Source organism: Cebidichthys violaceus, unplaced genomic scaffold (genome assembly GCF_023349555.1).
Source record: "Cebidichthys violaceus isolate CVI_PGR_0920_01 unplaced genomic scaffold, fCebVio1.0.p SCAF_6, whole genome shotgun sequence".
Lineage (NCBI taxonomy): Eukaryota > Metazoa > Chordata > Actinopteri > Perciformes > Stichaeidae > Cebidichthys > Cebidichthys violaceus.
In genome coordinates this window covers 12,013,106-12,029,208 of record NW_027176816.1, presented here as the reverse complement: position 1 = coordinate 12,029,208, position 16,103 = coordinate 12,013,106, and the positions used below count along the sequence as shown (strand labels likewise).

Genomic DNA, 16,103 nt, shown 5'->3' with positions numbered 1-16,103 from the left:
ATACAATGCTCTTAAGAAGAAATTCGCAAAAGACCTGGCCGAAAAACAACAGAGCTGGGACACAAAAGAACATCTGATGGAGACAAAAGTGAAACAGTTAGAGGAAGACGAGAAGGAACTGGAGGCAAAGTTCACAAAGAAGAAGGAACTGGAGGAGCTCTGTCTAAAAACAAAGAAGAGGAGGGGTTTCTTGTTTTGCAAGAAGACAAAGGATAGAGAGACGGAGTTGCCGACAATTAAAAGCAAAATGTATAGGATGGAGATGAAAAAGAAAGAGAAGCAGGATAAACCTGAGATGAAAAAGAAAGAAAAGCAGGAGGAGGTGGAGAAGAAGAAGTTTTGTTTTTTTTAGCTGGATGCAGAAGAAGAAGAAGTGTGACACTGAGGTGGAGGAGGCTGCTGGTTGATTAGCTACCTCTTCCTCCCACCCTTCACCTCTAAGTACAATTTCATGACATTTTGGTGAATTTAAAGTGCTGGTATGTTTTAATTGTGATTTGAACAGAACTGAAGCTGATCAATAACACAATTCATGTTACAAATAAAAGATGTTCCAAATGGTATTTTAGGTGCTGGTTAACAACAGGAGTTGGTTTTGTAATAGATAATGATATTCTGCAGGAAAAAAATATAACACTGTCATCACTGACAGGCTTATGATTATTTAACACCTGGAACTTGAATTTATCCAGATTTTTCTCCTCATTGAGTTGACTGATAACGAGATGATCCGTAACATCTTTCTCAACTAATACAACCTTCTCACTGTGAGCTGAGCTGATGAAACTCACTGTAACAACTAAAATATATGCATTTCCTGAAGAGAAGGTGTGTGATTGCTGCAACTGCTGCTGTTGCTTCTGGTGAGTGATATGTACAATAATCACAGTTCTGTAAATTGTTAATACATTTTCATAAAAACGGTGCAGGTTCTAATGACTCACCTAATTTGTCCGCATGATTGGAGGTTGCAGCTACTAGAACAAGAGGTAAATTTAAAGATAAAGTATGTGTAATATGACCTTATACAGGTCATAAATAAGTTGTATAAATAAGAAAAAAAATATTTTTGTCAAACAGACTGCAATAATGGCAACATTCCCAAATTTGGTTGCAATCCAAAATTGGACACTTCCAGCCTGTTAATTGCATCAAGCCTTCAAAATATCTTAATTTGGGGGCTTTTCCAAACAAGTATTGATTTGCGATTAAATCAAAATATATATTTCTGCCATAAAAGTCTCCATTCCATCCTCTTGCCACCCCTTGAATAGATTCGCTTTATGTAGGTTTGTTAGCACTGGGTACTGGCTAACGGCACTTTTTCCAGATATAATGGAACAGAGTGAAACAAAAACGCGTGCCCCTTCACTGCATCAGTGGAGCACTGAAAAAAAGCTGAGACCAGCTAAACCTTGATTATGCGCTTCTATATACACTCTATTGTTATAACATAAATGTGAATAAGTAATTTGTCGCCTTAACTTTCTGGCTGTTATTCAGACATAGACCTCTCCAGTTGCAGGACACAGAGCTCATCCATCGGTCACACACAGACATGACCACACATTGCTCCTGCTGTGCTATTACCCTCCACCCCAGCCTCATCTTTTATGAGCACTTATGCATTAGTATTATATAATTCTGTGTTGGATAAGTAGGGGTATATAGTGCAAGTTGTCTTTATAATTGCTTCTTTAAGCATTCTGGGATCAGAGCCACGTACTTTATCACGATGAGAGTGCACTGACTGTAAGGATCAAAATTGGCATTGCACCCATTAAGTACTTTGTTTTTATCATGACCTCCAGTAAACCTGCTTTACATTTCTAATCAATAAAGCCCTACAAGACTGAATGAGCTTGGATGTTTAGTATAATAGAACATTATATGCACTTTATTGAAGTACATCTTACTCAGAAAAGTATTTGGCATCTACGAATATATGAGCTTAGGTTCTGTACCGCTAACATTAATTTAACCACTGGGCAATTGAGCACACAATGACACATGAGAGAGGATCCATTTCACGCTGATAAACAGTGCAAATATACTCATGCATGTTAATGCTCAAAATAAATGTTGTCATTTGGTTGCTCTGATAACTGTGAGGGCAGGTGTAAATTAATTAGCTAATTAAATGGTAGGTGCTTTAGCTAACATAAGATACACATTTATACTAAGCTGAACTTCACAAAGCTAGTTGATAGTGATTCCTGCCATGTCTAAATCAAAGAGTTGGTGTGTAAATTAACACCATCAACTCTCTGAAGCAGGTGTCTTACCATATGCCGCATTAATTACACAAAAATCGCTACTGAGCTGTATGGCAATATGCCCTCTATCTCTTTTCTCTGGCCCTGATGTTATTTATAGCACACATTACAGCCTAAATAGCTGAGGAGAGACAAGAGTGTTTGGTATACAGTGAAGCAGGGAAGTGAATTTTCATATTCATGGGGGCCCAGGGAGGGTATGAGATAGAGTAAATCCAATTGTTTTGAAATTATTCCCATGAACAGAATCAGAGGCAGGCCAAGAAAAAACAAATAGTCAGATGGGATTATTTTCTCCATCGCTAAGTAGTGTACGAGCAGCCAGGACATTGAAATCACTTAAATTCAAGGGCCGGAGATTAGGCATGAGGCCTGATTACTGACCATGCACTCATTGCCAGACTCCCTCAGAGAGCAAACATGTTGTCTGTTCACTCTGTAGGCAGTCAGAGTCTATGGAAGAGCAGGTACATGCTGTGTACATGAAGAGCTTCTGCTGCTCCCTGCGAGGAGGACTTTCAGCACCACGGACAGCACTGCTGCAGAGAAGGAGCTGATCCAGAATGGAAACATGAGTCCTGCACACACAAAACAATCATGTCTTACTTTTTATAAAAGCCTTGGCAGTCACTTTTACATTAGGACAGTAGGGTGGCAGGAAAGGAAATGCGCTGAAGTGCCCACAAGCAAATGACTTGAAGGCATTGATAGCCTCCATCCATAGGACTAAATGTCAATATCTTGACCTCTGCTACTTTGATTATGGACATTCTGTTTTAATCGGTCTGTTGTGAGTCCACCAATTATATGGATATGTAACACTAAATCACTGGCGTACCCATTTCAAACTGGAATTGTAGGTGTTTAACTGAGATTTTACATTCATTTGTAAACTAAATTAGCATTTAAACAATGCAACATTAAAAGTCTCCATCACATGAGCCTGTTAATGCATTTCTGTGGAATTTAAATACATCTCCGACCGATTCTGCAATATATATGTAATCAGACTGAAACATATAATGTTACGTGAGTGTGAATGTATGTAAGCGTGTCTTATCTTGTGTAACTGCAGCACAGCAAAGTGATAGCCCATAAAACTACATTAGGCCATTCTAATAGTCAGTGAGTCTTTTGTTTTAATATGGGGTCGCCTGCTGTTTTATGAACTGTGAGCTTGTCCAGACACATCGGATCATTTCCTGTCTGGAGGCTGGATGAACCACAGCTGACTCCGAGCTCCGGAGGCCAACTAAGGGGCCGTGGGTGGTGATGCTTGGCCCTCTGCCCAGAGCCAGAACATGGAGTCTCTGTGGGCTCAAGGCACAGAGACCTGGCTGACCTCAAGGAACATGGAGTACTATCAAAGTCTACGGTGCCAAAAGGATCAAATACTGACTTTCATCTTAATTTAGGAAGGCAAAGTGCAAGTTCAATGTAAGAGGCACTTGATGGCGAGAGATGTGGACGTAAGATGCTGCTGAGGTCACAGAGGGGTCTGGAGTTTGAAGGAAATGGCAGCTTGTCCACAGGCAGGAGGAAAAGCTGAACACAAATGGAAAAGGACAGCTGATGACAACACAGTCAGCAATGCTAAAATAATTCACATTAGACTATAGCTTGTAAAATCCACAAGGCATGCTTTACTTTGTCCTGTAGCGTGCAGATTTCATCACTGGTTCAATGATGTGAACTTCGTTCTGACTAGTACTGAAAACTGTCACGCAATACTCAAAACATTTTTTAAATTCATGCAATAAAAACTGACTTAAAACCTGAGAGCTAACCAACAGTACTTCAACATGCCCTTAGAAACACTTAAAGGTACTTAACTTAATTGTCACGAGATCTGCTTTTGTTTCCACTGTTGTCCGTCCGCTTTGGGGACAAGTTTCATGTGAATGAATATGGCCACTTTTCAGCAGGTGATACTAAATCCAAGTTTCGGGTAATGTTTCGGAGGTTGGTGGCAGTGCTGCTGATTGTGATTGATCAAGCAGATGTACCATGACATCAAGATCAACTAACCCACAACGAACAGTAACAATCATTTTACTTTACTGGGATAACCAATACTTAAAAAAGTGCCACTTCTTCCATTGCTGTTTATCCCACAAATGCTTATTTCATTTGTCGACAGAAAAAATACATATAGATTAATTTGTTTTTTGTCTTTTTAATGGCATGAATCCAAAATAACCCATTTTGTAAAATACATAGGTACCAACAGTAGTACCAGGGTTCTTAGCAGTGCAGGCTATGGTATGCTCTAGGTCGGGGCTGTTATGTTCCTGCTGTAAAAATGCTATTAACCAAGCCATTAAATCTTTAGTGTGAAATTTCTGCACCTCATTTACAGATTATTCCATGTTGAACAAGAATAATATTTGGAATTCTAGACTAAGACCCCACTAATCAGTTTGGGGGTGAAACGTGGGGGCAGAATTCAACTTTGCTTCTGGAGAACTAAGTTGATGAAAAGCATTTAAATTAAACCAAAACAGTAAAGTTTCAGGCCGTAAAAAGGAAACCAATGAACCTGAAGATGCTAAAATGCTCCATAAAGCAAGGGAGAACTGCTGAGTTAGGTGATAATTATCTGTGGCACACAATCATTTTAGCCAGTGTTTATATAAATAAAGTGATTAGTACAGCTTTGTATTGTTTGTAAAATATAGTGTACAGCACACTATGTAGATTTATCTTTGGGTGTCAAATCATGTTGACTGACAAAAGCAGAAACAGCAATCAGACCAGCGAACAGGCATATTGACAGGTGACTGTTATTGACAGATAAACCTCCTGCCGGACTGTGTATGCAATAAAGATAGAAAATCACCAGGGGGCCGAATTTCTTGCATTAACGAGTCCTTGCTGACAGCAGGAAATTGGGAATTATGTAAAGTGCGAGCTTTCCATTCTGGGTTGGATTTTATGGAAAAGGTTCTGAACTGCCTCTACTCTGCTATAAGAAATTACCTGAGCTCTGACCCCTCGCTTGATAAGGTGGGCACACAGGCGAGGGCCCAATTTATCTCCCAGGGACCTCATGAATATTTACAATTTTTCTAATGCAGTGCACTCAGGTCAATAGGACCGCACTTTCTAATCAACATTGAAGCTATAGGTTAATACCTGAAATTTATTTTTTTTTGTCCCGCAGCATAATCTGATTAGAATATGATGAATGCTACGGCCGTAGTTGATCACAACGAATCTGAATTTCTGACACATGATGCGTTTAAATGCAACGTGTACATGTGAAAGGACAAGGCCGAGGCGGAAGGCAGCTTTGTAGTTTCTCTGATGTGACTGATATTGTCTCTGTACATCCCAGCCTCACTAAGTGGCTGCTCGCTCTGATGTGCAGTGGTTAAAAAGCGAGGCAGATGGGTCTCCAATAGGTCTGAATCTGTGAAGTCAACGAAAAATAAAAAAAATAAAAAGAGAAGAGCTCTTGGCTTTGAACACAGTGCTTTTCCATTGTGCTGCTTTACCTAATTATGCCAGGCCATTCTGCTGACAGACGGAAAGTGCACCGTGACGCCCAATCAGGACTCCATATGTCATTTCCCTTCTCTCTCCTTTTAACCGTTAGTATATTAAACCAGAAATCCGGTGGCTGATTTTCAAAGAGACTTGATTAAACCCAGGAAATGGGACATGATTCCCCATTTAAAATTCATAACGGGCTAACACTTAAGTAATTTAAATCCCCTCTGCCATTAGAGCAGTTGGTATCTGCATCAGATTGAATAATTTCACCTTAACAGCATCAATCCATTTCATTTTCAATTTGAAAGCAAGCAAACTCAGTGGTAGCACCGTTGTGTTCTGAGTGAGTTTTCTCTCAAATGTATGCCAATCGAAATACTGGCCTCCAGAACGAACCACTGCTTGTAATTAAATTAGTTTGACCTTTCAGTTTTGTCCAATTGAAAAGGGGCTGTAAATGAGTAATGAAGATGCTTTTGTGCATATTAATTCTCCATTAGTGTTAAAAAACCTTTTTCACTAACCCTTTCTTGGCAGATGTAGTGTTTCCTGATGAAAAGGGGATATTGTGTTGTAGCTCATGGTGGCTAATGTTAGCTTGTGTTAGTAAACTCTAGTGGACAATGCTGTGTAAATAATGGCCTGTCAGCAACAAAAAACATTAAACCTGCTTGGCATCAGCATTTTTTTAATTTATTTTTTATTTGGAGACCGGGTTAAATCCTTCATCAGGCGCTTAAGTTTGACCACACGCTCCACCATGGCTAAAAAAAAAAATGACGGAATAGTTAGATGATGAGGTGGACCTTGAATTAATTAATAAGGTTGCTGTTGTTGTAACATATGAGGTACTTATCTCCGCAAACCATCTCTGTGCAAGCTTTTCTGCATGAGCACAAATTAGGCTTTCAGTCCACCACGGAACAGAACACAGTTGGGGTTCCTGTGATGCTGTGCTGCCAGACAGCAATAAATAAGGTGATATGTGCGCAGGGGATCGTCAAGGCACTTGAATGAATGTTGCAGAAACTAAGTAAATATAAAAGCACCAGTGCAGTAACTGCTGTAAATCTGGTAATGCTGACTAATCAACTTCTGCACACAGCAGTAGTTTTAGTCAACTACTCGACTAGTCAAATAGTTTGTGAAACCGCTCTGACAGCAAAGTTATTTTAGCAACAAATCCATACGCTCAACATTATTTTAGATTTGTAGTAATCATTACTGTGTTTGACCTCTTTATTAAGAATTCTCTTAACAAGAAATCATCAAAGACACACCTCCTCAGCGAGTCTTTTAAGATATACTTACTGACCACAGGCCTGGAATTCGTCAAAGCAGCATGTGGCATGCACAGATCATCTTCCTCTTCATCTACAATGTATCCCCTCCTGCTTTATTCTAGATTCGGAAACAAACATTGTGAAGGCACCTTTTAGTAATAAATGTGAAAAAAACAATGAGAACTCTTATGCATCATCGAAAATTTCAGATCATGACAAAAACATTAATTCCTTCAATGCAGCAAAAATGTTGAAATGTTGATGTCAAGCAGCGAGGAATCCTCTCATCTGGATCAGACCTCTCACTTAATATTGGTGGCTGTTATCAAAAAGGAATATGTTAGAATGTCAGTGTTACCTTTGATCCAAGCCTCTCATTTAACAAGCCACAGAAAGCAATATCCCTTAGAGCATATATTTTATCCCAGAAATATTCCCTTTCTATCTTTTTTTGATCTTGTAGGACTTACCCATGTTACTGCAGTGAACTACACTGTGGTGGGCTCGTCTCTGGATGCATAAAAACATAGCTATTTAAATCTCTGCAGACAGAATACACATGCAAACTAGAAAATACAGTCGATTTCGCATCGTCATCCACATTATGTTACTACCTCTGTCATAAAATCTTTAAGAGGGCACTGGCCCACAATATGTTTTTGGTTTATTATTCCACAAATGTAGCCTAATGACTACAGGGATTGTTGTTGCTCAGTGTCCACAGCAAAGAGCTGGGAATGAAAGTGAAGACTTTTAAGCCGGAGGGGGAAAAAAAAATCTATTTATTTGGCACAGCCTTCCATACCACCATACCAGCAGTTGCTCTCCCCTTTCCTCTCTTGACTTGAGTTAATTTACAGTTTCAATTTGCGCATTTAGCTGACGCTGATATCCAAAGTAATTAACAGTGAGGGAGCATGTGAAGTTCACAAATTGTTCAAGGACACTTAGACCACGTCACTGACAACGGACATAATTTGTAACTGTTGCCGTTAATGAACCACTGACCCAGTTATAGAACAATCTCTCGCCTGAAGACCACCATAACATTATCTTTGGCATTCATCCTCAGCTGTACAGTAAATTAGCAGCGGTGAGCACTGATGGCTTCAGTGGCTCACATAAGGAGGACACTTATTGTGCATTTAAGACCCATAAATACACAAGGTTTTGTAGGATTCCTGACGCTGCCTGCAGTGATTATTTTTCCTCTAGTGTAAACCCGTGACATTTGCATTCAACTACGAACCCACACAGCAGTTAGGGCACTTTTCCACCAACAAAAAAAGCAATTCCTCCCCTTAACGCCACTGCATTGGTAAGGCAGTGCTGCAGCAGTGGACTCTGGTGGGAATAAATGCAGCATGGTACCATGGCCAAAAAAAAGTTGGATAGCAGCAAAAATGCTGCATCATCTGGCACAAACTGTTCGAGCTAATCAAATGCCTGTGAGTGTGCATACCAGGTAGTATTTTTGCAAAATTGCTGCTTAATATTCCAGCATCGAAGTGTCGGAAAATATTGTGTTGAAGCATCGGGCCTCAAAGAATAAACATGGAAGAGAAGGAACTGGTTTGTATTTTATCTTTCAGACCTTGTACCCTGTAGCGACACGATCAACACAGCCCCTCGCATTTCAACAATCTCAAAGTACCCTTACCCTCAATCTTCCTGGCTTCAATTGAGAGATCAATTCATCATGGGGAAAAAGTTTGTCCTTTTAAATCATCAGACTAAATTAACAAAAGTGAAAGAAGTTGCAAGCAGTGCAGTTTACCACACCCCACAATACTAACATGCTGGATGAAACCAACAGCACACTGAGAAGTTTGTCCTGATAGATAGCACTCGAGGAAAGACCATATGGGACACATAGACATTTCCTTTGTGCTCGACAGTCCGGGCTGAGGGAAGGTCCTGCAGAGACAGGTAACGAGGTAATTGAATTTCAATCTGTTAAGAGCTCCTTCTCACTCCGCCAATCTGACCCAGGTACCTCTCCCCGAGATAAAACCAGACAGCTGCTTTAACTTGACTTCTCCCTTTCTCCTGCTCTTGCTTCATTCTTCCTGTTTCATTGTTAAAAAATCCACACAAGACTTTAAAATTCCCATTTGTTTGAACCAGTTTTCAAACCAGTTGTGACATCACTGAGGCGTGTTTTTTTTCTTTCTTTCTTTTAGATTTTTTTGTAACTACTTTTTTTTTTTTAATAAACAACCCCTTAGCTTTAATCCGTGTGTGTTCTCAGTTTAATGCTCTGCAGCTTGAGGTGAAACGCAATAAGACATTCATTCTCTCTCCTTTCAGCAGTGCGAGTGATGATCCAGGCCAGCGGTGTACGTGAGGGCTGGTTGCTAGGATGCATATTCCTCCAGTTACAAAGCTCTTTGATACCTGCGTCGCTCTATCCTCTCATAGACATGCACCCACTCGCATGGCTCAGGCAAGCCACTTAGACACACACACAAAGACCATACAAACATGCACCATGCAAGTAGGCCTGTTTTTTCTCCAGAACAGGGCAATAACAGCTACTCTCCAGCATAATATCAAGGCAGACTCTCCGCTAGGCAGCTAGACGGGAGCCGTCTAACCACACTAACAAGGTGAGCAGACAGCGTGAGCTGTTGTGGCGGATGTCTGTGCTCCCTCAGGAGGAACCGACAACAACCAGACTGGCACCGCTAATAAGGCCTCAGTGCCGCTCGGCCCCACGCTGGGAGAACAACCGTGCAGCTCACATGGAAAGCTGCTGCTCAGACCAGGATGCGGGTATTTAAACTGCACACACAACCCACATGCCTCATCAGCCTACACTGCTGCTGTCAATGTTATCTTTTCTCCTGTCCACACCGGCTGTTAAGTGATGCTTCCGTTGCACGCCCAACATTGGAAGAAATCAGGGACCGAATCCACGAGCCCTACTAAAGTTCAGCGAAAGCTAACATGAGGATTTAGCATAGCCGGGTTCCAGATCTCTGAATCACTGGCCGCATCTCCGATTTGTTCAGTGATTTAACCAGACAGTTGGAGAAACAGGCAGAGTTTGGTAGGCAGAATTAAGACTGTGGACATTGTCACAAATAGCTAGGTAGCTACCGAGCTACATCCATGAAAAATAGCATCATAAAAATGGCCACCCCATCATCTGTAATGTGCCCTTTTACAACATTTGGCAACCAGTTTTGGGCCAGGTAGAAAGACGGATTGCCTCAGACATTTCATTTGTATACATCTTTTTTTTTTCATTTATCGTACCCCCTCCCCCCACACACACCTTTTCTATTTCATTTTTTAACCTTTTCTTATATCATTTGTGTTCTGTGTGTTTATAAATCGTGTATCATACTTACCATTGAACGTATGTTTTGATATGTCATATTGTAAATTTGTAATAGTGCAGTAGGTGATGGTTACTTATGAGTTTTTGAATTGCATTTTTTGTATAACCGAAAGGGTTAGGGTTAGGTTATCAGAAAAGAAAAGAAAAATGGCCAAACAGGAATTTGTCCCCTATTTCATAGTATTCAGTATATAGTAGAAAAACATCACTTCAGGGCCAGTATGAAAAGGAGGAATAATCAGAGCAACCGATAACTGTTTCAAATTACACATGGTATACAAGTAATGTATCAAGATGAACTTTAAAAGATCCTAAGCCTACCTTTAAGCCGAATGTTCAAAGTTGCACGGAGCATCTTTGAGCATAAGAACCAGAACAGGTTCTACGGGTGACAAATTACGAAGCGAATAAAGCTTTAATGTGCATTTCTGTAAGCTATTAACATATTAACATATAATAGAGGAGAAAACGAGGCTTCTGCTTCAGACAAGACGTTAGAGAAGGTAAAGATGAAGTGCATCCGGCTTGGTTGCCATCTTCTTCTTATTAGCCTTTGCTGCTGTGCCAAGGCTTATTTTGCAGCCTGCATTCTAATGAGACAGAGAGCGAGGAGGGAGGGGGCGGAGGGGGGGATTGTGTAACTCTGTGTTACATAACACAATGTGCATGGCCTTCTCTCTCTCTCTCTTTCTCTCTCTCTCTCTGTATCTCAGACAGAGCAAGCAGGAAGGTTTTTAGGGGTGCTGGTGTTAATGAGGGCGATCTGAAGAGGTGTGTGCCTCATATCTCATTAAGGCACCGTTTCTAATAATGCCGCTGATGAAGAGAAGTTGTTTGGGAGGCAGGGGGACTTGGAGAGTGGACCCCTGGCTTGTCTTTGATTAAAACTCAACCATCAAGTGGCATTCAAGTGGGTTTGCTGGGTAATTAAAGTCGATAAAATGTTATTGCTTTCACCCTCGGCCCACCTGGTTGGTTGGGGATGAACCGGCAGACATTTGCTGGACATTTAGAAAGAGGACAGATCACAATTAGGATTCAGCCTTGATGCTTATATTGATGCTTCTGTGTTGCTTTGCTGATTACAAAACATAAAATCCGTTTTTTTCTTCAGTTACTTTAGCAGATTTGTGTTTCTTTCTTGCACCCTAATTTTCGCTTTTGTACATAAAAGTCTCTTAAATGTAGTTTCTTCTTTGCTTTGGTCGATAATTCAGTAAACAGAAGGTGTGTGTTCTAAGCTTTTTAGAGAAAGTAGCTTTGCCTGCTTGTTTTGCATACGATGCCTTTGATTTTTGAGACTTGTGACCTTATTTCATTGAAGCTCATTGAGCTAACGCAAACATACTCATTCATTCATTCATACAGTACAGAACAGTCTACCTTGTACACAGGGCTGAAAACAACACGTGATTAAAAAAAAGTTTATTCTCGTCTTAAATCTGGTAGTACAAAATTGCGCACACTAAGTAGAAAATTTACAGCTCATTTGACTTTTTCCAAAAATAGATTCAAAACACAGATCAGGCAACATTTCCGGAGAGCAGTTTGTACTCGCTGCTTGAAACAAACATCACCAGTTCATGAGTAGTTGACTTTCACACAGAAGGTCTCCTCCGTCTTCTCCTCCAGGTTGTTCACGTAGACCAGTATCTCCACTGAGCCGGGACTCTGGCTGGGGGCGAATCGTAGTCCGATGGTGTAACTCTCTCCCTCGCTGATCTGAACACAGTGAACGCAACACAACAAGCATGCTTCATATTCATCTGAATGCTTTGTGAGGGCAAGTGATTCTTCCTCTCTCTTCAGCTGGTAACACTTAACTGATCTGTTGCATGAATGACGGAGAAACTTCTGACTTGATTTGATTTTGAATCACTTCACATAACTTAAATTTTGCTTAAATTGATCAAATAGCTGATTCCTCAAATGATTATATCATAAAATGAATAACTTAACAAATAAAAAGAAAGGAGCTTATTGTTTTTCATACACTAAATAACAGTCACAGTTATATGACCATGTTGTCTCTTAACACTTTTACACCATACAGGTTCCACAGTGCTGCCTATAAAATACACAAAAGAGTGGTTTCTACAGATGTCTTTATAGGTTAGATCACAGAAAGAAATCCCAGTATCAGTAGTGTACTCTGAGTAAGAGTGAGATTCAAAACATAAAAATGTTTTGTCCCTTAGAGATGAAGCGCAAGCCACAAACTGAACAATATTTGCCATAACATATATTCAAAAACTGGCCAGAGAAAAACACGTTTACTCTTTAACATGTATTCGCTACCTGCTGGCCAGAGAGCTCTACAAAATAAGAGTCCCCATAAAACATATTCAAAATGATCTTAGAAGACTTTTTTGTTTTTTTAAACAGGAAAACACACATCTAATTTAAGAATTACAAGTTGTTCCTTCCTCTTTAATGTGTGGTCCAATTTCAATGTATGGTCAGCCATTTTCACTCAAAACTCTTATACCATTGTTTGCCTCTCAAACAATATTTATCTTTCTAAAGCAACAATTCAACAGATTTATTGACATTACTCAATGGCAAAAAATTACCAACTGTAGGTAGGGCAGCCTGCCTCCACTGCTGTTGGGAATAACATGGTATGGCTTTGCAAAAATATTAAAATACTGAAGTGCTAAAGTGGCACTGTGTTATTTTATTGCAATGTAATAAATATCCTGTACATGGTGCTAAAGCTTATCCACAGTGTTACTGTGTATCCTCACTGTGGGTTTCAACTGGTTGAGCAAATGAAGATTGTGTGAAATCAGTGAAATATTTCAGGAGGAAATCTCAAATGCATTTCTCTAAAACTTTGTTTTTTGTCTCTTCATCAAAAGTGCAACTTTGATTATTCTTTCCCTAAATAAAGGCACACAATGCCTTATGTTTGGAATGTATTTGTAGCCAAAGCTCAAAGTGTGCAAAAAGGCCCTTAATTTATTAATTTTTTTCTCAGAATTTCAATCAGTCCAGAACAGTCTTCTAGTATTTTTCTGTAAAAGCCAGCAATGGATATATAGGTCAATTTGGAGGATTTACGCCGTAATTTTCCCAAAAGCATAGCAGTATTGATCTGTGCTCTGCTTTCCCTCCTGACAGCTGGTTTTATCATGGTGAGGTAGATCACAAAAGAGAAAAGTGTCTCCACATTTGCTTAATGCTGCGGGCATAGTAAATTCTTTATAAGACACCTGGCTCCTCGCTGACAAGATGGAACAAAACAATGGGCTGTTTTTCACTTTCCGCACCTTCTTCTGTCTAATTGATGCAGTGTCTTCTGGACAGCAGCAGCGAGACTCTTTAATAGTTTATGTGGAAACAGACTCCCTTTGGGTCTCATTCATTTATTTGTTAATATAAAATGCTGGTTTTCCATTTGCTTTGCCGTTTCATCACACCTCAGCCAATGGAAGGCAATGATGGCAGTGACTCTGGTACTTCATGTCTATGTGTGAGTGAATGAGCTATTAGAGACACTCAGTGAGGTAGACAACACAACAATAAAACACCAGCAGTAATGACTTTGTTGTATTCCTCCTGTTTCGGGTCTGGAGGAAAACAAGGAAACCGTTCACTTATCTAACAGCTGAGGAATGAACAGCCAACATGAGAGGCCAGAAATTATCATCGATGTCTTTTACGCACCTGTCAAGATAATAGGAAAGACAGAAACGTTCCTTCATATCTGTTACAGTTCAAATGTTTCTTTTCCACACAAAAGTTCTATTTTTTTACAATCAATATGTCAATCAAAGCGTTTTCCAGTGTCAGTCTGCAAGGCAGTATATCACTGCGACTCAAAGGCAGTGATGTTGCGCACAGCCAATTAATGATTTTAGCTGAGAGTGCACCTAAACCGATTTTTGAGGCTGATACCAGGAGGAAAAGTCAGTGCATTACATTGGTGAAATAATTTAATATAAAAATGTCTCCTCATGTCCACTGTCTTGTGTTCTGGCTGCACTACAGCTCCACCATAACTCTGTTGCAGTTCAAATGTTCACTAGAAACAAACCTACAAATATGTTTTTCAAGTTAATTTTCTTCCGTTTTACAATTGTAACTACACTGATTGTGTGTTGGGTTGTCAAAACACAGTTGACCTACACTCAATACTGTGCCTGAACACATCATGTGCAGACACAGACAGAGGACTCAAAGCTTTTTACTGCTCACGCTACACAGGCTGAGCAGACATTGTACAAGAGTCTTTAAGCAGCCTCTTCTTTTGCAGCTTCATTTCTTCTGGAGTTACTTTTGTGTCTTTATTATGCAATCAAGCAGAATAGGTTTGAGAGCAAAACTTTCCACACTGCTATCAAAAAAAAATGAATTCCAAGTAAAATAGTGATTAAATATGTATCAATGCAAATCCACAATTTTTTTTTTGCAAAAGATGTTTTTTTTTAAACAAAGTGCATCATTTAAAATTAATTTAATTTTCTAAAACTATTGTTGACGTGTAAGCTGTAGCCTGGAGCCTGATCAGGGAGGGTTTTACTGTGTAACATACAAACTGAACATTTTGTGGCGTCAATGTGAATAGAGGAGTAGATAAATGGAAACTATATAACAGAAGCAACCTAATCATAGATAGTCACAGAAAACCTTGGGAAGTGTCAAAAAATGATTTTCTGTCAGTGAAAAGCCTAGTCGCTGATAACAAATACAGCTTGTTCTGTAGCATGATTGGAATATATACAGTAATGTGACATACTCCTAACAGTATACGAAACTGAGTACTAATAAAGAATCCCAACTTATTATCACGAACGGATTTCAATTGTAAAGCCAAAAGCACAATTTGTTAATTTACAATTAAATGCCAGTGGCAGACAGCTTTCTAATATTATCACCACTGGTATGAGCTTTAGTGACATTAGTGACCAGACAATGGTAAAGGTGGCCTCAATATCCAACTTAAATCAGAATGGATGGAGTAGTTTCTATTTTAAGTAGAAAAAAAAAACCTTGCTGACATCAATAACAGCTATCAACTTTGCAGTATTTAAATGTCTTTATCGAATTAGGTTTTCATTGTTATTTCTATTATTAAATTCTAAACAGGATTTTTAAATAAGCTGATCAAAAGGGGTTCCTATCATTGGTGAGTAGGACTCTCCTTTACAGCTAAAACTAATTACGTACAGGGCATTAACAACACAAGGTACCATGTAACTACTTGTACTGATGCGGGCCTTGCTCTCCCTCAACAATAAAGACAAGGTATATAGGTGTTAATTAAAGAAAGTATTGATTTAGCTCCTTTTGAGAGTAAGAAGACTGCATCTCTTATCGCACCTGGAATTTCTCCTCTTTGAACTGGAGCAGGTCTGGATGGTCAGAGCGGAGCAGAAAGGAGCGGCTGCTGGTGTATGGGTTGGTGTAGGTGATTTTCCTAGAGCTTCCACGGCCACCACCGACTGGGACACACACTTCAAATGCCTGCACACACACACACACACACACACACACACACACACACACACACACACACACACACACACACACACACACATACACACACACACACACACCAAAACAAAGACAGACAGACAATTAGTGCCATAACTGATTCATCACTTAATGTAGATTAGATTACTGTTTAACACTAATTCATTTTACACACACACACACACACACACACACACACACACACACACACACACACACACACAC

The 16,103-nt window shown here is 39.7% G+C and overlaps 1 protein-coding gene across 1 annotated transcript in view; it reads right to left on the bottom strand.

Annotated features, from left to right (window-relative positions):
- Positions 1 to 11,810: 11,810 nt before the first annotated feature.
- nphp4 (nephronophthisis 4) overlaps positions 11,811 to 16,103 on the bottom strand; it is a 172,664-nt gene continuing 168,371 nt past the window's right edge. Inside the window, exons 28-29 of the mRNA XM_068733608.1 lie at positions 15,726 to 15,869; positions 11,811 to 12,122 (exon numbers count right to left, since the gene is read on the bottom strand). Of these exons, the coding sequence (XP_068589709.1) occupies positions 11,982 to 12,122; positions 15,726 to 15,869 (285 nt within the window). The 3' untranslated portion in view covers positions 11,811 to 11,981. The remainder of the gene's footprint in view (positions 12,123 to 15,725; positions 15,870 to 16,103) is intronic.